General features: G+C 50.5%; 1 protein-coding gene across 2 annotated transcripts in view; it reads left to right on the plus strand.

Moving 5' to 3' along the window:
* Positions 1-3,198: 3,198 nt before the first annotated feature.
* The window catches only part of EDRF1 (erythroid differentiation regulatory factor 1), a 103,550-nt gene continuing 82,419 nt past the window's right edge, over positions 3,199-24,329 (plus strand). For both annotated transcript variants that reach the window (XM_040435203.1, XM_040435204.1), the window contains exon 1: positions 3,199-3,368. In XM_040435203.1, the coding sequence (XP_040291137.1) occupies positions 3,297-3,368 (72 nt within the window). In that variant the 5' untranslated portion in view covers positions 3,199-3,296. The remainder of the gene's footprint in view (positions 3,369-24,329) is intronic.

Here is a 24,329-nt window from a genome sequence, read left to right on the forward strand (position 1 = left end):
CCCCCCAAAAAAAAATAAAAAAAATATCCCTTACCCCCCCCCCCCCCCCCCCCCCAAAAAAAAAAAAAAAAAGCAATCCTGCAGAGGCACAGAGAGAACCCCTCAACCCTGGATGTGATTTTCATCACTGGTCAATGTGGTGCACCCTGAAAAGACATCGAGACATTCAGGATAAAGAGGATCACCATCAAATCACCTTTAGCTTGTGCTATAAGATCTTGCTGGATTGTTACCAAAAAAATTATAAAAACTAAAAAAAAATCTTTTCTTGAGTAACTGTTTTATTATCTAAAAGGTACAAATCTTCTACAGAGTGTGAGAGGGGGGAGGGGGGGCGTAAGGAGGAAAGAAACAGAAGGTTTGTAAAGGGGGATCAGAGGTGGAAAATGGGTGGATAGAGGAGGACATCAGGGGGAGCAAAACATTAGGACCACACATTTCATGGCTTTATTTCTGGTTGTCCTCTCTCTCTCTCCGTTTCTGGCTGTTCTCTCTCTCTCTCTCTGTCTCTCTCTGTGTCTCTCTCTCTCTCTGTGTGTCTCTCTCTCTGTCTGTCTCTCTCTCTCTGTCTCTGTGTCTCTCTCTCTCTCTGTCTCTCTCTCTCTGTGTCTCTCTCTGTCTCTGTCTCTCTCTCTGTCTCTCTCTCTGTCTCTGTGTCTCTCTCTCTCTCTGTCTCTCTCTCTCTCTCTCTCTCTGTGTCTCTCTCTCTCTCTCTCTCTCTCTCTCTGTCTCTCTCTCTGTCTCTGTGTCTCTCTCTCTCTCTCTCTCTCTCTCTGTGTCTCTCTCTCTCTCCAAAGGATCCCAGCAGTCAGATATCTTTTATTCTAAAAATGAAAATACTCGGCGCGGACCGACGCGTTTCGGCGATGTGCCTTCATGAACAGGTATATCCAAATACAATCTTAAAAAACGATATATACTCTACAGTAACCTCCCACAGGGGCTAAAGTCCATCCCATAAGGGGAATGGCTACAAAGATACAGGTGTAATCAATTTAATAATAAACAAGCCAAAAAGCATCTAGATGGATATTTCATCTTACATTTGTAGATAATTCTCTTGTATAATGTTCAGATTTTCAATATCTGATAAATAAACAACAGATACATGACCTCATATTCCCTATTAAGGCCTCTGGGGTGCAATGTGTCCAATGTATGGATCCAGAAGGCTTCCCTCCGTAGCAACATCTTATTGATGTCACCCCCCCCCCCCCCCCCTCCGTGGTCTGATCACCTGCTCTATAACCTGAAATTTCAGCTGGGCAATAGAGTGTCTACACTTTTCAAAGTGGCTTGGTATGGGTAGTAGCAACTTTTTGGTTCTAATAGTTGATTTATTCACATTCACTTGCCGTGAAATGTTGGTACCATAGTTAGTTCTGCGCAGGCGCTAACACACCTTCTTTTCAGCCACTGAGGTGGCGAGCTCGGCGACACACCTTCTTCTGAGCCTTCCGGGTATAGAGATTTTGCAGCGCAAAATATTGCATCAGATCTCCCTACCCCACAAATCATCAGTTGCAGTTCATCCTTACCGCAGAGCTGAGTGCTGGATACCGAGGTCACCAGTCGCCTGCGCACTCAGGGGTAGGGAGATGTAATGCAACATTTTGCGCCGCAAAATCTCTATACCCCTAAGTGCGCACGCGCAGTGCACGAAGTACTCCTTTGGTAAGCCGGTGTTCCGGAATTTTATGCTACCCGGAATATTTTGCTACCCACGTCACTTCCGGTAGTGACGTGGGAGGTGTGTCTCTCACCTCGGCTTCTCATTGGCTCTGCCGGGGGTTTGTCGGTGCAGGCGCTGAGGATTCACCCATAGCGTGAACGCGCCGAGGGTAGCAGAAAATTCCGGACCACTGCGCATGCTCGAACGACACGGTCGAAGGTAACAGAAAATTCCGGCCCACTGCTCATGCGCGAAGAAGACCGACAGAAGGTAGCAGAAAATTCCGGCTTCGCGCCTGCGCAGTAGGCCGGAATTTTCTGCTACCTTCGGCTGCGCCTGCGCCGAGCGTCTTGTATAGCGAGCCGAAGGTAGCAGAACATTCCGGACCACTGAGCATGCGCGAAAAAAGACGGTTTGGCGCAGGCGCAGTAGCGCCGAGTCAGTTAACAGTAAAGTTTAACAAAATGCAAATATCTAGACCTCTTCAGCACCTCTGTGACGTTTACTTGACAGTATTATGTCTATATTGTGGAAGATAGTTTTAAGGAAATGAAATAAAGATTTAAAATGTTATATTAGTCAGCACTTCAATCTAGACGTAATGTGGTCTGAGTGACCAATTAATAAAAATACTGTGAACGCGCCGAAGGTAGCATAAAACTCCGGCGCACTGCGCATGCGCGAAGCCGGAATTTTCTGCTACCTTCGGTCATCTTCTTTGCGCATGCGCAGTGGGCCAGAATTTTCTGCTACCTTCGGCGCGTTCATACCACTGCGCATGCGTAGCAGAAAATTCCGGCTTCGCGCATGCGCAGTGCGCCAGAGTTTTATGCTACCTTCGGCGCGTTCACAGTATTTTTATTAATTGGTCACTCAGACCACATTACGTCTAGATTGAAGTGCTGACTAATATAACATTTTAAATCTTTATTTCATTTCCTTAAAACTATCTTCCACAATATAGACATAATACTGTCAAGTAAACGTCACAGAGGTGCTGAACAGGTCTAGATATTTGCATTTTGTTAAACTTTACTGTTAACTGACTCGGCGCTACTGCGCCTGCGCCAACCCGTCCAAGACGCTCGGCGCAGGCGCAGTAGGAGCCGAAGGTAGCAGAAAATTCCGGCCTACTGCGCAGGTAGGAGCCGAAGGTAGCAGAAAATTCCGGCCTACTGCGCAGGCGCGAAGCCGGAATTTTCTGCTACCTTCTGTCGGTCTTCTTCGCGCATGCGCAGTGGTCCGGAATTTTCTGCTACCCTCGGCGCGTTCACGCTATGGGTGAATCCTCCGCGCCTGCGCCGACAAACCCCCGGCAGAGCCAATGAGAAGCCGAGGTGAGAGACACACCTCCACGTCACTACCGGAAGTTGTCGCTTGCGCACACCTTCCTCCAGCTGATTCCTGTGGGGGTATAGAGATCTGGCAGAACACCGTCCCTCTGCTCTCTATGGTATCGGGAGGACTGTCTGGTCTTCCAGTCCTGATCTTCGATGCGTGTGGTGGGCGGGGTTAGGTCTGGGCTACTTCCGGTTATTGGTACCCGGTGGTCTGGAAGTTTCTGGTGACAGCCCGTGTGCGGCGGAGGACGGGTCTTGGATGGTGACGGGCGGCTGCGGACGGGATGGAGGGGGACACTGACCTCACGGGGAGCGGAGGCGACATGAAGCCCCCCTGTGAGGAGGGCGCGGAGCAGGTAACGGCGGCAGGCTTGTGTTGACATGTGTGCGCTGCCGTCCAGAATAAGGGCGCCCCCCATGAGTGTGGCACATTACTCCCCCAGTCAGTGCCAGCGGGGCAGTTCCCAGTGAGTCCCTTTATCAGCACGTGCAGCCGGGGATACATTGTATCAGATGCCTGCAGACTGCATCCATAGGGCAGGACTGCGGGGTCCACGTTCTGAGGAATCTGTGTTATATCTGAAATCCTGACTGAATCCTGAAGCTCAAGTGTGAACAGGGGCTTATATATAATGCATTGTGTATCTTACAGACAATGTGTGAGGTCATTGTACTAAAGGATTGGCAAAGTATCAAATACTGTCTTCTAGAGGTTGTCGCACAGCGCCATGAGAGCACCCCCAATACAACGACACCATAAGGTCACCCCATGCCAAGAGCTTTAAGATCACCCCCATACAGTGCCATGAGAGCATCCCCATACAGTGCGAGCGCCATGAGATCACCCCCCCAATAGAGCGCCATGAGATCACCCCCCCAATAGAGCGCCATGAGATCACCCCCCCAATAGAGCGCCATGAGATCACCCCCCCCCATAGAGCGCCATGAGATCACCCCCCCCATAGAGCGCCATGAGATCACCCCCCCCCATAGAGCGCCATGAGATCACCCATCCATAGAGCGCCATGAGATCGCCCCCCCATAGAGCGCCATGAGATCGCCCCCCCATAGAGCGCCATGAGATCGCCCCCCCATAGAGCGCCATGAGATCGCCCCCCCCATAGAGCGCCATGAGATCGCCCCCCCCATAGAGCGCCATGAGATCGCCCCCCCATAGAGCGCCATGAGATCACCCCCCCCCCATAGAGCGCCATGAGATCGCCCCCCCATAGAGCGCCATGAGATCGCCCCCCCATAGAGCGCCATGAGATCGCCCCCCCATAGAGCGCCATGAGATCGCCCCCCCATAGAGCGCCATGAGATCGCCCCCCCATAGAGCGCCATGAGATCGCCCCCCCATAGAGCGCCATGAGATCGCCCCCCCATAGAGCGCCATGAGATCGCCCCCCCATAGAGCGCCATGAGATCGCCCCCCCATAGAGCGCCATGAGATCGCCCCCCCATAGAGCGCCATGAGATCGCCCCCCCATAGAGCGCCATGAGATCGCCCCCCCATAGAGCGCCATGAGATCGCCCCCCCATAGAGCGCCATGAGATCGCCCCCCCATAGAGCGCCATGAGATCGCCCCCCCATAGAGCGCCATGAGATCGCCCCCCCATAGAGCGCCATGAGATCGCCCCCCATAGAGTGCCATGAGATCGCCCCCCCATAGAGCGCCATGAGATCGCCCCCCCATAGAGCGCCATGAGATCGCCCCCCCATAGAGCGCCATGAGATCGCCCCCCCATAGAGCGCCATGAGATCGCCCCCCCATAGAGCGCCATGAGATCGCCCCCCCATAGAGCGCCATGAGATCGCCCCCCCATAGAGCGCCATGAGATCGCCCCCCCATAGAGCGCCATGAGATCGCCCCCCATAGAGCGCCATGAGATCGCCCCCCCATAGAGCGCCATGAGATCGCCCCCCCATAGAGCGCCATGAGATCGCCCCCCCATAGAGCGCCATGAGATCGCCCCCCCATAGAGCGCCATGAGATCGCCCCCCCATAGAGCACCATGAGATCGCCCCCCCATAGAGCGCCATGAGATCGCCCCCCCATAGAGCGCCATGAGATCGCCCCCCCATAGAGCGCCATGAGATCGCCCCCCCATAGAGCGCCATGAGATCGCCCCCCCATAGAGCGCCATGAGATCGCCCCCCCATAGAGCGCCATGAGATCGCCCCCCCATAGAGCGCCATGAGATCGCCCCCCCATAGAGCGCCATGAGATCGCCCCCCCATAGAGCGCCATGAGATCGCCCCCCCATAGAGCGCCATGAGATCGCCCCCCCATAGAGCGCCATGAGATCGCCCCCCCATAGAGCGCCATGAGATCGCCCCCCCATAGAGCGCCATGAGATCGCCCCCCCATAGAGCGCCATGAGATCGCCCCCCCATAGAGCGCCATGAGATCGCCCCCCCATAGAGCGCCATGAGATCGCCCCCCCATAGAGCGCCATGAGATCGCCCCCCCATAGAGCGCCATGAGATCGCCCCCCCATAGAGCGCCATGAGATCGCCCCCCCATAGAGCGCCATGAGATCGCCCCCCCATAGAGCGCCATGAGATCGCCCCCCCATAGAGCGCCATGAGATCGCCCCCCCATAGAGCGCCATGAGATCGCCCCCCCATAGAGCGCCATGAGATCGCCCCCCCATAGAGCGCCATGAGATCGCCCCCCCATAGAGCGCCATGAGATCGCCCCCCCATAGAGCGCCATGAGATCGCCCCCCCATAGAGCGCCATGAGATCGCCCCCCCATAGAGCGCCATGAGATCGCCCCCCCATAGAGCGCCATGAGATCGCCCCCCCATAGAGCGCCATGAGATCGCCCCCCCATAGAGCGCCATGAGATCGCCCCCCCATGGAGCGCCATGAGATCGCCCCCCCATAGAGCGCCATGAGATCGCCCCCCCATAGAGCGCCATGAGATCGCCCCCCCATAGAGCGCCATGAGATCGCCCCCCCCATAGAGCGCCATGAGATCGCCCCCCCATAGAGCGCCATGAGATCGCCCCCCCATAGAGCGCCATGAGATCGCCCCCCCATAGAGCGCCATGAGATCGCCCCCCCATAGAGCGCCATGAGATCGCCCCCCCATAGAGCGCCATGAGATCGCCCCCCCATAGAGCGCCATGAGATCGCCCCCCCCATAGAGCGCCATGAGATCACCCCCCCCATAGAGCGCCATGAGATCACCCCCCCCATAGAGCGCCATGAGATCACCCCCCCCATAGAGCGCCATGAGATCACCCCCCCCCATAGAGCGCCATGAGATCACCTCCCCCATAGAGCGCCATGAGATCACCCCCCCATAGATCACTCCCCCATAGAGCGCCATGAGATCACCCCCCCATAGATCACTCCCCCATAGAGCGCCATGAGATCACCCCCCCATAGATCACTCCCCCATAGAGCGCCATGAGATCACCCCCCCATAGATCACTCCCCCATAGAGCGCCATGAGATCACCCCCCCATAGAGCGCCATGAGATCACCCCCCCCATAGAGCGCCATGAGATCACCCCCCCCATAGAGCGCCATGAGATCACCCCCCCCATAGAGCGCCATGAGATCACCCCCCCCCATAGAGCGCCATGAGATCACCCCCCCCCATAGAGCGCCATGAGATCGCCCCCCCATAGAGCGCCATGAGATCGCCCCCCCATAGAGCGCCATGAGATCGCCCCCCCATAGAGCGCCATGAGATCGCCCCCCCATAGAGCGCCATGAGATCGCCCCCCCATAGATCGCTCCCCCATAGAGCGCCATGAGATCGCCCCCCCATAGATCGCCCCCCCATAGAGCGCCATGAGATCGCCCCCCCATAGAGCGCCATGAGATCACCCCCCCCATAGAGCGCCATGAGATCACCCCCCCCATAGAGCGCCATGAGATCACCCCCCCCATAGAGCGCCATGAGATCACCCCCCCCATAGAGCGCCATGAGATCACCCCCCCCATAGAGCGCCATGAGATCACCCCCCCATAGAGCGCCATGAGATCACTCCCCCATAGAGCGCCATGAGATCACCCCCCCATAGATCACCCCCCCATAGAGCGCCATGAGATCACCCCCCCATAGAGCGCCATGAGATCACCCCCCCATAGAGCGCCATGAGATCACCCCCCCATAGATCCCCCCATAGAGCGCCATGAGATCACCCCCCCATAGAGCGCCATGAGATCACCCCCCCATAGAGCGCCATGAGATCCCCCCCCCATAGATCCCCCCATAGAGCGCCATGAGATCACCCCCCCATAGAGCGCCATGAGATCACCCCCCCATAGAGCGCCATGAGATCACCCCCCCATAGAGCGCCATGAGATCACTCCCCCATAGAGCGCCATGAGATCGCCCCCCCATAGATCACTCCCCCATAGAGCGCCATGAGATCGCCCCCCCATAGATCACTCCCCCATAGAGCGCCATGAGATCGCCCCCCCATAGAGCGCCATGAGATCGCCCCCCCATAGAGCGCCATGAGATCGCCCCCCCATAGAGCGCCATGAGATCGCCCCCCCATAGAGCGCCATGAGATCGCCCCCCCCATAGAGCGCCATGAGATCACCCCCCCCATAGAGCGCCATGAGATCACCCCCCCCATAGAGCGCCATGAGATCACCCCCCCCATAGAGCGCCATGAGATCACCCCCCCCATAGAGCGCCATGAGATCACCCCCCCCATAGAGCGCCATGAGATCACTCCCCCATAGAGCGCCATGAGATCACCCCCCCATAGATCACCCCCCCATAGAGCGCCATGAGATCACCCCCCCATAGAGCGCCATGAGATCACCCCCCCATAGAGCGCCATGAGATCACCCCCCCATAGAGCGCCATGAGATCACCCCCCCATAGATCCCCCCATAGAGCGCCATGAGATCACCCCCCCATAGAGCGCCATGAGATCACCCCCCATAGAGCGCCATGAGATCACCCCCCCATAGAGCGCCATGAGATCACCCCCCCATAGATCCCCCCATAGAGCGCCATGAGATCACCCCCCCATAGAGCGCCATGAGATCACCCCCCCATAGAGCGCCATGAGATCACCCCCCCATAGAGCGCCATGAGATCACCCCCCCATAGATCCCCCCATAGAGCGCCATGAGATCACCCCCCCATAGATCCCCCCATAGAGCGCCATGAGATCACCCCCCCATAGAGCGCCATGAGATCACCCCCCCATAGAGCGCCATGAGATCACCCCCCCCATAGAGCGCCATGAGATCACCCCCCCCATAGAGCGCCATGAGATCACCCCCCCCATAGAGCGCCATGAGATCACCCCTCCCATAGAGCGCCATGAGATCACCCCCCCCATAGAGCGCCATGAGATCACCCCCCCCATAGAGCGCCATGAGATCACCCCCCCCATAGAGCGCCATGAGATCACCCCCCCATAGAGCGCCATGAGATCACCCCCCCATAGAGCGCCATGAGATCACCCCCCCCATAGAGCGCCATGAGATCACCCCCCCCATAGAGCGCCATGAGATCACCCCCCCCATAGAGCGCCATGAGATCACCCCCCCCATAGAGCGCCATGAGATCACCCCCCCCATAGAGCGCCATGAGATCACCCCCCCCATAGAGCGCCATGAGATCACCCCCCCCATAGAGCGCCATGAGATCACCCCCCCCATAGAGCGCCATGAGATCACCCCCCCCATAGAGCGCCATGAGATCACCCCCCCATAGAGCGCCATGAGATCACCCCCCCCATAGAGCGCCATGAGATCACCCCCCCCATAGAGCGCCATGAGATCACCCCCCCCATAGAGCGCCATGAGATCACCCCCCCCATAGAGCGCCATGAGATCACCCCCCCCATAGAGCGCCATGAGATCACCCCCCCATAGAGCGCCATGAGATCACTCCCCCATAGAGCGCCATGAGATCACCCCCCCATAGATCACTCCCCCATAGAGCGCCATGAGATCACCCCCCCATAGATCACTCCCCCATAGAGCGCCATGAGATCACCCCCCCATAGAGCGCCATGAGATCACCCCCCCCATAGAGCGCCATGAGATCACCCCCCCATAGAGCGCCATGAGATCACCCCCCCATAGAGCGCCATGAGATCACCCCCCCATAGAGCGCCATGAGATCACCCCCCCATAGAGCGCCATGAGATCACCCCCCCATAGAGCGCCATGAGATCACCTCCCCCCATAGAGCGCCATGAGATCACCTCCCCCCATAGAGCGCCATGAGATCACCTCCCCCCATAGAGCGCCATGAGATCACTCCCCCATAGAGCGCCATGAGATCACCTCCCCCCATAGAGCGCCATGAGATCACCTCCCCCCATAGAGCGCCATGAGATCACCTCCCCCCATAGAGCGCCATGAGATCACCTCCCCCCATAGAGCGCCATGAGATCACCTCCCCCCATAGAGCGCCATGAGATCACCTCCCCCCATAGAGCGCCATGAGATCACCCCCCCCCATAGAGCGCCATGAGATCACCTCCCCCCATAGAGCGCCATGAGATCACCTCCCCCCATAGAGCGCCATGAGATCACCTCCCCCCATAGAGCGCCATGAGATCACCCCCCCATAGAGCGCCATGAGATCACCTCCCCCCATAGAGCGCCATGAGATCACCTCCCCCCATAGAGCGCCATGAGATCACCTCCCCCCATAGAGCGCCATGAGATCACCTCCCCCCATAGAGCGCCATGAGATCACCTCCCCCCATAGAGCGCCATGAGATCACCTCCCCCCATAGAGCGCCATGAGATCACCTCCCCCCATAGAGCGCCATGAGATCACCTCCCCCCATAGAGCGCCATGAGATCACCTCCCCCCATAGAGCGCCATGAGATCACCTCCCCCCATAGAGCGCCATGAGATCACCTCCCCCCATAGAGCGCCATGAGATCACCTCCCCCCATAGAGCGCCATGAGATCACCTCCCCCCATAGAGCGCCATGAGATCACCTCCCCCCATAGAGCGCCATGAGATCACCCCCCCCATAGAGCGCCATGAGATCACCCCCCCATAGAGCGCCAACGCCGAGAGCCATGAGATCACCCCCATACAGCGCCATGAATCACCCTCATACCACCACAGCTACATGAGATCAGCGCCATAGCCATAAGAGCACCCCCATAGAGGGAGAGCGCCCTGAGAGCACCCCCATAGAGGGAGAGCGCCCTGAGAGCACCCCCAATACGACACCATAAGGTCACCCCACGCCAAGATCTGTAAAATCACTATCCATACAGTGCCATGAGAGCATCCCCATACAGTACCAACACCATAAGGTCACCGCACGCCAAGAGCCATGAGAGCATCCCCATAGAGGGACAGCGCCATAACACAAGTAAGGATTCTCCTGGTCTTTCTCTTGTTTTGCAGTCGCTGTGCTGCGGTATCAGCTTGTAACAATGCACTTTTACAGGTGAAACACGAAAAATGTAAATGTCGTGCAAAAGTTCATTTATTTCAGTAATGCAACTTAAAATTAGAATGTTGTGAAAAGGTTCAATATTCTAGGCTCAAAGTGTCGCACTCTAGTCAGCTAATTTAATCCATACCCCCTGAGCAAAGGGGACCTCAAAATTTAGACTTTGGGGTTTCATAATCTGTAAGCCATAATCATCCAAATTATAACAAATAAAGGCTTGAAATATCTCGCTTTGCATGTAATGAGTCTATCTCATGTTAGTTTCACCTTTTAAGGGTACTTTCACACTTGAGTTTTTCTTTTCCGGTATTGAGTTCCGTCCTAGGGGTTCAATATCGGAAAATAACTGATCAGTTTTATCCTAATGCATTCTGAATGGAGAGAATCTGTTCAGGATGCATCAGGATTAGTGTTGAGCGAACTTGTGTTTTAAGTTCGGCGTCTAACGTTCGGGTTATTGAAGAATCCCGTTATGGATTCCGCTACCATGGTCCATAACGCCATTCTTCGATAACCCGAACTTTAAACGCCGAACCTAAAACACAAGTTCGCTCAACACTAATCAGGACGTCTTCAGTTCAGTCTTTTTGACTGTTCATGACTGAGATAAAACCGCAGCTTGCTACGGTTTTATCTCCGGCCCTGAACACTTGCCTGAATGCCGGATCTGGCATTTTTCCCCATAGGAATGTATTGGTGCCGGATCCGAAAAAAATTTGAGAAAAAATCAAAACAGATCTGTTCGTCCGTATGACAGACGGATCCGGTATTGCAATGCATTTGTGAGACGGATCTCATCCGGATCCGTCTACAAATGCTGTCCGGTTGCATGCAGATTGCCTTATCCGGCAGGCAGTTCCGGCGGCGGAACTGCCTGCCGGATCGCTCTGCCGCAAGTGTTAAAGTACCCTAAGTTGCATTACTAAAATAAATTAACTTTGCACGATATTAAAAAATTTTGAGTTTCACCTGTATAAGCTGTAGACTTTGGCCCTGATTAACCATACCTTCACTCCAGAATTTTAGGACTTTTGCGACTTTTAGCATTTTTACACCACTTGCTCCAGTTTTGTAATGTGGGTGGAAACGTGGGCGTGGTTAGCTATGTTACTGAGTTTCACTCCAGATTTATCATTGAGAATAGTCACAATCGCACTCCGGGAGGAGGGTGGAGTAGGAAAACTGGAGGGGCTTCTGTAGAAAGAAGTGTTAGGTCTAAGGATAAGACAAATTTACCAAGTAACCTGTGACATCTGATAAATGTGGCATAAAGTTCTCCAACACAGACTCAAGCAAAACTGACTTCAAATTTTCCACCTCTTTCAACGCCCTTGTTCACTTGATTGACAGGGCCAGGCCAGCGTTGGTCTCCTCCTGCCTGCGAAATCTCGCGCCTGCGCCTTCCTGTTCAGTATTCAGCACAGGCGCAGTCAGTGAAGGACGCTCGCCGGCTGCTGGCTTCCTCACTGCGCCTGCGCTGAATACAGCCAGCATCGCAGAGAAGAGGGAGGAGAGAGCGGTGACGTCGCTGGATCCTCCTATGTGGTAAGTATTTGCCTAATATTCCCACTGATACCACCAATGATCAAGGGGGCATTAGAAGAATAAATCTTTTACACAAAAAACCATTCTACCAATAATAATTATATTTATGGCCACTATATCACCAACGAATCAAATTAATTTGGCCACCAGATAATAAATAAAAATATATATATATATATATGTACACTCACCTAAAGAATTATTAGGAACACCTGTTCTATTTCTCATTAATGCAATTATCTAGTCAACCAATCACATGGCAGTTGCTTCAGTGCATTTAGGGGGGTGGTCCTGGTCAAGACAATCTCCTGAACTCCAAACTGAATGTCAGAATGGGAAAGAAAAGTGATTTAAGCAATTTTGAGCGTGGCATGGTTGTTGGTGCCAGACGGGCCGGTCTGAGTATTTCACAATCTGCTCAGTTACTGGGATTTTCACAGACAACCATTTCTAGGGTTTACAAAGAATGGTGTAAAAAGGGAAAAACATCCAGTATGCGGCAGTCCTGTGGGCAAAAATGCCTTGTGGATGCTAGAGGTCAGAGGAGAATGGGCCGACTGATTCAAGCTGATAGAAGAGCAACGTTGACTGAAATAACCACTCGTTACAACCGAGGTATGCAGCAAAGCATTTGTGAAGCCACAACACGCACAACCTTGAGGCGGATGGGCTACAACAGCAGAAGACCCCACCGGGTACCACTCATCTCCACTACAAATAGGAAAAAGAGGCTACAATTTGCACGAGCTCACCAAAATTGGACTGTTGAAGACTGGAAAAATGTTGCCTGGTCTGATGAGTTTCGATTTCTGTTGAGACATTCAAATGGTAGAGTCCGAATTTGGCGTAAACAGAATGAGAACATGTATCCATCCTCTGATGGCTACTTCCAGCAGGATAATGCACCATGTCACAAAGCTCCAATCATTTCAAATTGGTTTCTTGAACATGACAATGAGTTGACTGTACTAATATGGCCCCCACAGTCACCAGATCTCAACCCAATAGAGCATCTTTGGGATGTGGTGGAACGGGAGCTTCGTGCCCTGGATGTGCATCCCTCAAATCTCCATCAACTGCAAGATGCTATCCTATCAATATGGGCCAACATTTCTAAAGAATGCCATCAGCACCTTGTGGAATCAATGCCACGTAGAATTAAGACAGTTCTGAAGGCAAAAGGGGGTCCAACACCGTATTAGTATGGTGTTCCTAATAATTCTTTAGGTGAGTGAGTGTGTGTGTGTGTGTGTGTGTGTGTGTATATGTGTGTGTATATATAGAGATAGAGATTATAGATAGAGATTATAGATATATATATATATTCTCTATCTATATATAATCTCTATCTATATTTCAAAATATAGCAGCACTTGTTCCAAATAGAACCCGGGTGCAAATCCTGATATTCCTGGACAGGAATCCAATAGATAGAAAAAACAAAAAAGGCAGCACTCCAGAAATCTGAAAAAAAACGGATCCCTTTATTCCACCTCTGCAACGTTTCAGCTGCTCAACGCAGTCTTTATCAAGCAATGACCACAAGTGCGTCTCACATATAAAGTGCACGTGGGAACAAGATAACTGAAACATGATTGATGTCATAATACAAAGCATGAGTGATAGAAGTAATATAGTAATACAAATACATGATTCAAACATATATAATCCCATAAAAATCATTGTCACCATATAGTTAATGAAGTGTCTAAGTGCATTAAAGTGATCAGTGACAAAATTCATAATTGATCAAATATACATATATAAAATCCATGATTGTGGTGAATAATACAAAAGTGTACACCTGTGAATTCAATAAAATAGCTCATTTGGATGCGATTAAGGAGTTTGTCAGGTCCAGAGACTCACCATTGTATTGATCAGGATAGTGTCCAGTACGCGCGCCGGCATTCCCAGCAACATGTGGGAATCGAGGAGGGCGGAAGCAGCATCAGGCGCTACATTGCGCATTGCCGGAAAAGTCAGCGTCACGCGCGCCATTTGCCAACAGAAACTAAGGGCAGGATCATGCTCAAGAGGTAACTGTGCCCATGCCCAAATACCGCTGGAATCAGAGAATCGGCTAGATAAAACTCATTCCTATATCAAACTATGTAATGTCACCATAAGCTCCACCTTATTACCACCTTTAAATCCCCATGGAATCAGACATCTATTACACACCAAGAACCCATCAAGGGAAGCTTCGGCTTAGAATTGCCATCCAAACTGCTGCGACCCTGAGTCTAGGGGGAACAGCAGTCACAAAAGTGGTTATGCGCCCGAACCAGGGGCCTTTTAGGCAAGATAAAGGGAGGAGAATACATATATCCTCTGCACGCAACTTCACTATTCCTCAGCCATAAATATAAACATGTGGAGAAAAGTGACAACACTTTATTTGGAGCAAAAAAAGACTAAACACAGCCACAGCGTCTCCGATTCCAACGCAACTTATAAATCATCAATGCTTAACAGTGACACCAAAGGCCTGATGACCTCCCAAATTAGTAACATATAAGTGAAGATAAAAATCAAAAACGTGGCGAGTACAAGTAGACATGGCAATCCTAGACACGGTCCAAAGGGGCTTCAAGCTTGAAATAATCTAAAAAATAGAAAAAAAAGAGAAATTACCATAATGTCAAAAAGACAAAGTAAAAAATATATATACGTTTCCTACACTTGTATTTCCCCACAATCAGGATCACAAGTCACCATAACCCCACAGGACCAAGGGTCAAATTACCCTAAATTCCACATTTAACCCTCCAGGCTTCAAAGAGTGCAAATGGTAAATCCAATAGAGTTCTCTCCGTTTATGGAGAGCAACCCTATCACCCCCACGTCTCAACATTGGGATCTGATCTATTATCCTGAACCTTAAATCTTTTTCAGTATGCTTAGCCTCCATAAAATGCTTGGAGGCCGGTAGGTCCATCCTTTTCTCTCGAATAGAAAAACGATGTTGATTCAGGCGCGTCTTCACTTCCCACGTCGTCTCCCCAACATAGAGTAGGCGACATGGGCATTCAAGAAGAAACACAACATAAGTGGAATCGCATGTAAGGTACTTCTTTATCTGAAATTTTTCACCAGTAACCGGGTGACAAAATGATCCACCGAATTTCGGTAGTCACGAAATGACTCCCGTTCAGTGGCCGTGCCAATCCAAACGAGGAAAATGTCGTCCATGTAGCGCCACCACCCCAAGATGAAATTGGAGTGGTGGCCCACATAGACATACTTGGCATCATCAAGCACCCCACAAGAGTCAGCCTGGCGAGTTTTGGGCACTTAACATGTGTCCTCTTCCTCAAGCCCATGTGATGTATAATAATAATAATTTTTGCCCCTTTTTCCATTTCTACCTAGTCTGACTCATTTTTGTGTGTATCTTCTGTTTGATGGGACTATTTCTAACTAGTACCGACCCCCTCAGGAACCCATACGGGGGAAATGCGTCGGAGTTATGTTATAAATGACCTAAGTCATCTAGGGCAGGGATCAGCAACCTGCGGCTCTCCAGCTGTTGTGAAACTACAATTCCCAGCATGCTCCATTTATTTCTATTGGAGTTCTGAGAAGAAAACAGCAAGTAGGCATTTTGGGCATTGTAGTTTCACAACATCTGGAGAGCCGCAGGTTGCTGATCACTGATCTAGGGCATTCCAGGGTTTTGTAGGACAGGTACGAGGACAGGGAGACCCCACCATCAGGTGTCGTCCCTGGGCTGAGGTGTTACTAGAGTCTCCATAGGGAAAGTGTTCCCCTTTGGATATCCCACCCTCTCTCATTTGCACTACCCATTCACCCTGTTGATTTCCTGTCCCTTTTATCTCATTTAACCTTTTTTATCAGACCTGTTCCTGTTATCATTTGGATACTATTTCTACTAAATTACATGGGTTTTCTGGCCCATAGTAGTGATCTCTATCTTTGGGTTTAAATTTTAACATAATCTAAATAAAGTTGATGTTTTTAAGGGTCTTTTTTTTTTCTGCAATTGATTTACTTTCTAGTTTCCAAGGACACCACTACTATCTTTGATATCTTTAGTTCTGTTCTTTGTAACCACAAAACATAACTTTCCTCAAACTGCGACATAAAGATATTAGCATATGTGGGTGCCATTTTGGAGCCCATCGCGGTACCACGCAATTGAACAAAAAAATCGTCCTGAAACATGAAGTAGTGACACTGTAAAACACACTGCAACAACTTTGAAAAAAATTCTTGACAATCATTTGAATAGGCAGAATTTGAAAGACATTCCTTTATCGCTACAATGCCCTTTGTGTGATTAATAGAAGTGTACAAACTGAAGCTAATAGGGCACCACAGGGTGGTGTAAGATCACTCATTTTATTTATCTTGGGTAGGGGTGGGCGATATAGGATATAAATTTGTGCCACGATATGGATTTTGTGCATATGGCCGGACCGCGATATGACCACGGAGCGGTAGTGAATGATCGCGCTCTCGGCGCGCACCATGTTCTCCTGAGCCGGCACAGTGGAGAAGGAGGGAGTCCCTCCCTCCCCACTGTGCGCGGCTGCTGCTGGCCGCCAATAAGAACAGAGTAGGAGGAGGAGGGGAGGGACTGTGGCCACTGCGCCACCAATGAATGCCTGAATACCGTTCATGTGCCGGCCATATCCCGGCCCCTATGACTGCACGCTGCGATCTGCCGCAATTAACCCCTTTAGTTAAGAGGTTAATTGCGCGGATCACAGCGTCCTGTCAGAGGTCGGGTGCCGGGAATGTTCTTCAGTCTCTGCATTGGTGGCAGTGGGCAGTTCCGATCGGAGTCCCAGCAGTGTAATGCTGGGGCTCCGATTGGTTACCATGGCAGCCAGGAGTCACACTACTGAAGTCCTGGCTGCCATGGTATATTAGTGAGCAGCATTATACTCGCGTGAGCCGTGGCCGCCGGGCACTCCTTCTGTATGTGCGGCGCATTGCTAATTCTTATAGCATTAGCAATGCGCCGCACAGACCTATGAGAAGGAGCGCCTGGCGGCCACGGCGCACATGAGTGTAATGCTGCTCAGTAACCTACCATGGCAGCCAGGACTTCAGTAGCGTCCTGGCTGCCATGGTAACCGATCGGAGCCCTAGCATTATACTGCTGGGACTCCGATCGGAACTGCCCACTGCCACCAATCATGGGGGGGAGGAGGGGGACCCTGTGCCCACTGCCACCAATGATTAATACTGGGGTGGGTTTTAGTTACCAGAGGGGGCTGATAAGAGGGAGAGGCTGGGGGGCGGATGAGAGGCTGGCTGCCATGGTCAGCTCCCTGTGTTGTGTGCACAAAGCACAGGGCAGCAGGGAGAGTGTAAAGTCCTATTCACCCTAATAGAGCTCTATTAGGGTGAATATGACAAGGGTTCTAGTCCTTAAGGAGGCTAATAGTTATTAAATAAAAAGTAAAAAAAATTTTATAATTTAAACCCCCCCCCCGAAATATAGAAAACAATATATCGCGATATATATCGCACATGCTTAAAATTATATCGCAAATTCTAAGGCACCAGGGCCAGACGGATTTACCAGGGAATACTATAAGGCGCTAATAACTCAGATTTCACCAGTTATTGTTGAACTGTTCAATGGAGTATTTCAAGGACGAATGGCATTAGATGGTGAAAACATGTCCTATATTAAACTACTGTCCAAGCCGGGGAAGGACCCCTTGCTTCCAGGGTCCTATAGGCCCATATCCCTGATTAATGTTGATGCCAAGCTTTTGGCTAAGATCGTAGCAGATCGTTTAGCCAATATAATGCCCCAACTGATGGGGGAACAAGTGGGATTTGTCCAGGGTAGGTCTGCTGTGACTAATATTAGGACAGTTTTAACAGTTTTGGACAGGATACATAATTTGCCTATGAGGGGGGAACTCCCAGCCATGCTCACCTTGGATGCCGAGAAAGCGTTTGATAATGTCCGTTTAGCAAGGCTGGGAGCGGTACTGGACAGGATGGGGTTCTCTGGGGCTTTTAGGACATATTTATCCCAGATGTACCAAAACCCAAAGACAAGAGTGTACACCCAAGGTTTTTTATCTAAACCCTTCAATCTTCAGAAGGGGACGAGACAGGGCTGCCCCTTATCGCCCCTTTTGTTTAATCTAGCACTAGAACCACTAGCTAGGGAACTGTGTAGCTCTGTTTTCGAGGGGATTAGAGTCGGGGAAACCCAGGTGAAAGCTGCTTTATTTGCAGATGATGTAATTTTATTTCTTTCCAAACCGAAAGATCATTTGGGGAAAGTGATGGACCTGCTGAAGGAATTCGGAAAATATTCTGGGTATTCGATCAATATATCCAAATGCGAATTGTTACCATTAACACAGGGCGATGACGGGTCCTATGTTAGATCCTTGGGACTGGGCATCACCAAAGCGTCGTCGCAAATCACATATCTAGGTATCAAAATTGGAAGATCTCCCCACTATTTACCAGCTAAATTACCCTCCATTGATAACAAAGATAAAAGGTGATTTAGAGAGGTGGCAAAATCTGCCCCTTTCTCTGATGGGGCGTTGCCATCTGATCAAAATTATAGGGGTGGCGAAGCTGATGTACCCATGTACCCTCTCCAAACTATACTGTTGCTTTTACGCCATGCTGAAGTGACAGAATTAGAAAAAAAAATTTGTCCGGTTTCTTTGGGAGGGGGGGGGGGGGGCGGGGGAATCTCTTAAAAAAAAACTGAAGCTACATAAGGGACATGGCGGACTTAACTTCCCAGACTTACGGGGTTACAACCTAGCATGCTTCAGTAGACACATAATAGACTGGGCTAACGCGAAGTCTTACTACTCCAGTTTGGATATAGAAAGGCAGCTTGCAGCTCCATGGGATCTGATGGCCCTCTTGCATACTGGGATACCAAAACTCCCTTGTATTGCAAGGAGATCGTTAATCTTGCGTGACACAATTATCGCTTGGAAAAACATCAGGAAATTGTACGGTCTCTCCTACCAATTTTCTAAACGCCTCCCTTTACAGGGCAATCCCAATTTCTTCCCCGGGAATGATGATAAACACTTTAAATCATGGGCGACCAAGGGGGTGAAGAGGATAGGAGATTTGTTTCATGAGCGGGAAGCTCGATGGATGACATTGAGAGAACTGGAGGAGAGATGGAACCTCCAGGGATCGAACTTGTTCCCTTATATGCAGGTGAGGAGCTATGGTAAGAGTCTAGTTAAGGATTTATCTAGAGAATGGCGATGCCATCTATAAAGAGGAATAATAAAATCTCCATCTCTTGGTTGTACAATTCACTCAGAAGCGCTTGGGAGGACCAAATATCTGCAGGTTTATTTAAAAAATGGGGGGACCACCTGGGGGTGTCAGAGATTGGGGGGGGGGGGGGGGGTTGAAAAAGGAAAATATGTGTTTGCCATATTTCAATTGTTGCTGTTAACAAAGGAAAAATATGCAATTGTATTCAATGAAATGTCTTATTACTGTTTCTATATGATGAGTGATTGTGGCATAACAACAATAAACAATACTTAAAAAAAAAAAAAAATAATTATATCTCAATATAGATTTTAGGCCATATCGCCCACCCCTAATCTTGGGGTGGTGGTGCTACATAGACATTTTCCTCGTTTGGACCGGTTCGTCCACTGAATTGGAGTCATTTCGTGACTACCTGAATTTGGTGGCTCATGATGTTCAATTCACTCTCACATACTCTGACTCGGGGATGCAATTCCTGGATACACTGGTGTCATTTGGTGAGGGCCACCTTCGTAGTGACCTTTTTCACCAAAAGTACAGACCAGAATACTCTCCTTATGAATAATAGTCGCCATCCAAAACCTATGATTAGATCTTTGCCCTATAGCCAATTATTGAGAGTGAAAAGAATTGTGGATGACGAGATTTTAATTAATAATCGACTTAATGAGATGGGAGAGAAATTTGCTCAGAGGGGCTATCCGAGGTCCCTTATTAAACATCATAGGGATAGGGTATTGGAAATTTCTAGGGATTCCCTACTTAACGGGAACCTGTCACCAGTTTTATGGTGTCCTAACTAAGGGCAACATAAATAAGTGACTGATTCTCTTAGCAAAATGCTGGGTCACTTTCTTTAATTGACCCAGTCAATCTGCCAACATCTTGTATTGAAAAGCTCCAGCTGATAATAAGTCATGAATATTCATGAGCTCCTGACTCCCCCGCCCACCTGCTGCTGAATGACAGTTTGTTTCCATATGAACCAGCAGCAGGTGGGGAGGGGAGGGGCTATAGCTCTGAATAAAAAAAACGCTGGACTCAGTGATGTCACGCTGGACTCAAATCAGCTCATTAGCATGCAGCATCTTTGTGTGTATATTATGAGATAACCATCTGTCACACCAGTAAGTGAATACATCTAAGGTACTTTTTAGTAGTTAATGATTGTATATAATTAGTTAGATTATAATCAAATATCCACTTGACAGGTTCCCTTTAAGGCCTCATGCACACGACAGTGTTTTTTCACTGTCAGTGATTTGGCTTCAGTGGTCCGTGTCCGATTTTGCTTCAGTTGTGTTTCCTTGTGTCTTCCTTTTTTTTTTTTTTGTCTGACAGGGGGAAAAAAGGAAGGTTAATGAAAAGTGTAATTTTATTGCACCAAGGTCTTGTAGGACACGGATGACATACCAGTTGTGCATCAGTTTTTTTTGACTGACCCATTGACTTAAATGGGTCCGTCCTCCGTTTTCCACTGACAAGAATAGGACAGGTTATATTTTTTCGACGGACTGGAATCACGGATCACAGATGTGGAGAAAAAACGGAGGACTATCAGTTTTTTTTCACAGCTCCATAGAAATGAATGGGATCTCTGCTAAACGGTGAAAAATGACGGAACGGAGGCGGATGCACACAACGGTCGTGTGCATGAGGCACAAGTCTAATGTTAGGGTTCAGAGAGAACCCCGTGTTCCTTATGTTTCTAATTACACTCTCCACAGATCGGTGCTATTCTTAAGAAGCACTGGTCGATTCTGGGGAGTGTCTTTATTAGAATTTAATAGACCTCCATTATTATCATACCGCCGTACACGTAAATTGAAAGATGGTCTCGTCCGAGCGGATGTTGGTACAAAAAAGGTTCCTTTTAAGTACTTATTTTGGTTCTAAAAGAACTGGTTGCTTTTCTTGCTTTCCCTTATGTTGAAAGGTTCTGAATTTTGTCACCCGGTTACTGGTTAAAAATATCAGATAAAGAAATACCTTACATGTGATTCCACTTCTGTCGTGTATCTTCTTGAATGCCCATGTCGCCTCCTCTGTGTTAAGCCCCTTTCACACGGGCGAGATTTCCGCGCGGGTGCAATGCGGTAGGTGAACGCATTGCACCCGCACTGAATAAGGACCCATTCATTTCTATGGGGCTGTTCACATGAGCGGTGATTTTCACGCATCACTTGTGCGTTGCGTGAAAATCACAGCATGCTTCTCTTTGTGCGTTTTTCACGTAACGCAGGCCCCATAGAAATGAATGGGGTTGCGTGAAAATCGCAAGCATCCGCAACCAAGTACGGATGCGGTGCGATTTTCACGCACTGTCGCTAGGTGACGATCGGGACCCGATCATTATTATTTTCCCTTATAACATGGTTATAAGGGAAAATAATAGCATTCTGAATACAGAATGCATAGTACAATATAGGGTTGGGCGATATACCGGTATCACGATATACCGCGGTATTAAAAAAACGGCGATATGGCGATATCGCTGTTTCCAAAATACCGCGGTATTTTGTGACGTCATCAAAGCGGTCAGCTCACATTGTGCACTGACCGCTTCTAAACGTGCGCCCGCCCGCCGCTGCACCTTGCATAGCGCTGCCGCTGAGTAACATTACTTCCTCTCGCTCCTGGCCTGGTTCCTTCTTGCTCCGCCTCCCTTAGTCAAGTCTCCACCCACCATCTGACATCATCACCGTCGTCACCCACCGGCTCTATTGTATATGTGGAGATGGCGAATCGATCCCCTGTGTGAGTACTGTTGTCTCTGGAGAGACTTTTCCTGCAGCTGCCTCACTAGTGTGTGCTCTGGTGACGAAATTATAAACTTACTACTTCCCGCAGCGGCCGCCCCCGGCTCTCCCTCCTCCTTGCTCCCATATTCAAATCTCTGCCCACCGGCATCTGATGTCAGAATCGGAGCACACAAGCGAGGCAGCCGCGGGAAAGGTATATCGCAAAGTATTACTGCATGTATGGTGGCCTGTGGCCACAAGACCTTATTATAACACCTCCTTGTGGCCCCCCATACAGTGTAACGCCTCCTTGTGGCCCCCCATACAGTGTAACGCCTCCTTGTGGCCCCCCATACAGTGTAACGCCTCCTTGTGGCCCCCCATACAGTGTAACGCCTCCTTGTGGCCCCCTATACAGTGTAACGCCTCCTTGTGGCCCCCCATACAGTGTAACGCCTCCTTGTGGCCCCCCATACAGTGTAACGCCTCCTTGTGGCCCCCCATACAGTGTAACGCCTCCTTGTGGCCCCCCATACAGTGTAACGCCTCCTTGTGGCCCCCCCATACAGTGTAACGCCTCCTTGTGGCCCCCCCATACAGTGTAACGCCTCCTTGTGGCCCCCCCATACAGTGTAACGCCTCCTTGTGGCCCCCCCCATACAGTGTAACGCCTCCTTGTGGCCCCCCCATACAGTGTAACGCCTCCTTGTGGCCGCCCCCATACAGGATAACGTCTACTTGTGGCCGCCCCCATACAGGATAACGTCTACTTGTGGCCGCCCCCATACAGGATAACGTCTACTTGTGGCCGCCCCCATACAGGGTAACGTCTCCTTGTGGCCGCCCCCATACAGTGTAACGCCTCCTTGTGGCCCCCCCCATACAGTGTAACGCCTCCTTGTGGCTCCCCATACAGTGTAACGCCTCCTTGTGGCCCCCCCATACAGTGTAACGCCTCCTTGTGGCCCCCCCATACAGTGTAACGCCTCCTTGTGGCTCCCCATACAGTGTAACGCCTCCTTGTGGCCCCCCCATACAGTGTAACGCCTCCTTGTGGCCCCCCATACAGTGTAACGCCTCCTTGTGGCCCCCCCATACAGTGTAACGCCTCCTTGTGGCCCCCCCCATACAGTGTAACGCCTCCTTGTGGCCCCCCCCATACAGTGTAACGCCTCCTTGTGGCCGCCCCCATACAGGATAACGTCTACTTGTGGCCGCCCCCATACAGGATAACGTCTCCTTGTGGCCGCCCCCATACAGGATAACGTCTCCTTGTGGCCGCCCCCATACAGGATAACGTCTCCTTGTGGCCGCCCCCATACAGGATAACGTCTCCTTGTGGCTGCCCCCATACAGGATAACGTCTCCTTGTGGCTGCCCCCATACAGGATAACGTCTCCTTGTGGCTGCCCCCATACAGGATAACGTCTCCTTGTGGCTGCCCCCATACAGGATAACGTCTCCTTGTGGCTGCCCCCATACAGGATAACGTCTCCTTGTGGCTGCCCCCATACAGGATAACGTCTCCTTGTGGCTGCCCCCATACAGTATAACGTCTCCTTGTGGCTGCCCCCATACAGTATAACGTCTCCTTGTGGCTGCCCCCATACAGTATAACGTCTCCTTGTGGCTGCCCCCATACAGGATAACGTCTCCTTGTGGCTGCCCCCATACAGGATAACGTCTCCTTGTGGCTGCCCCCATACAGGATAACGTCTCCTTGTGGCTGCCCCCATACAGGATAACGTCTCCTTGTGGCTGCCCCCATACAGTATAACGTCTCCTTGTGTTTTTTTTTCTTTTAAACGGGTATTTATCGCGATATATATCGTTATCGCGATAAATTTTTTAATATCGTTATCGTCTGAATATTTTTGATATCGTCCAACCCTAGTACAATAGGGATGGAGGGGTTAAAAAAAATAAAAATAAATATTAAACTCCCCTTAATCCACTTGTTCGCGCAGCCGGCATCTCTTCTGTCTGTCTTTTGTGAGGAATAGGACCTTTGATGACGTCACTACGCTCATCACATGGTCCATCACATGATCCATCACCATGGTGATCGATCATGTGATGAGCGTAGTGATGTCATCAAAGGTCCTATTCCTTACAAAAGAAGACAGAAGAGATGCCGACTGTGCAAACAAGTGGATTAAGGGGAGTTTAATATATATATTAATATAAATATATATATATATATATATATATATATTTTTTTTTTTAACCCCTCCATCCCAATTGTACTATGCATTCTGTATTTAGAATGCTATTATTTTCCCTTATAACCATGTGATAAGGGGAAATAATACAATCTACACAACCTTGAACCCAAACCTGAACTT

The sequence above is a fragment of the Bufo bufo genome, chromosome 6 (genome assembly GCF_905171765.1).
Source record: "Bufo bufo chromosome 6, aBufBuf1.1, whole genome shotgun sequence".
NCBI lineage: Eukaryota > Metazoa > Chordata > Amphibia > Anura > Bufonidae > Bufo > Bufo bufo.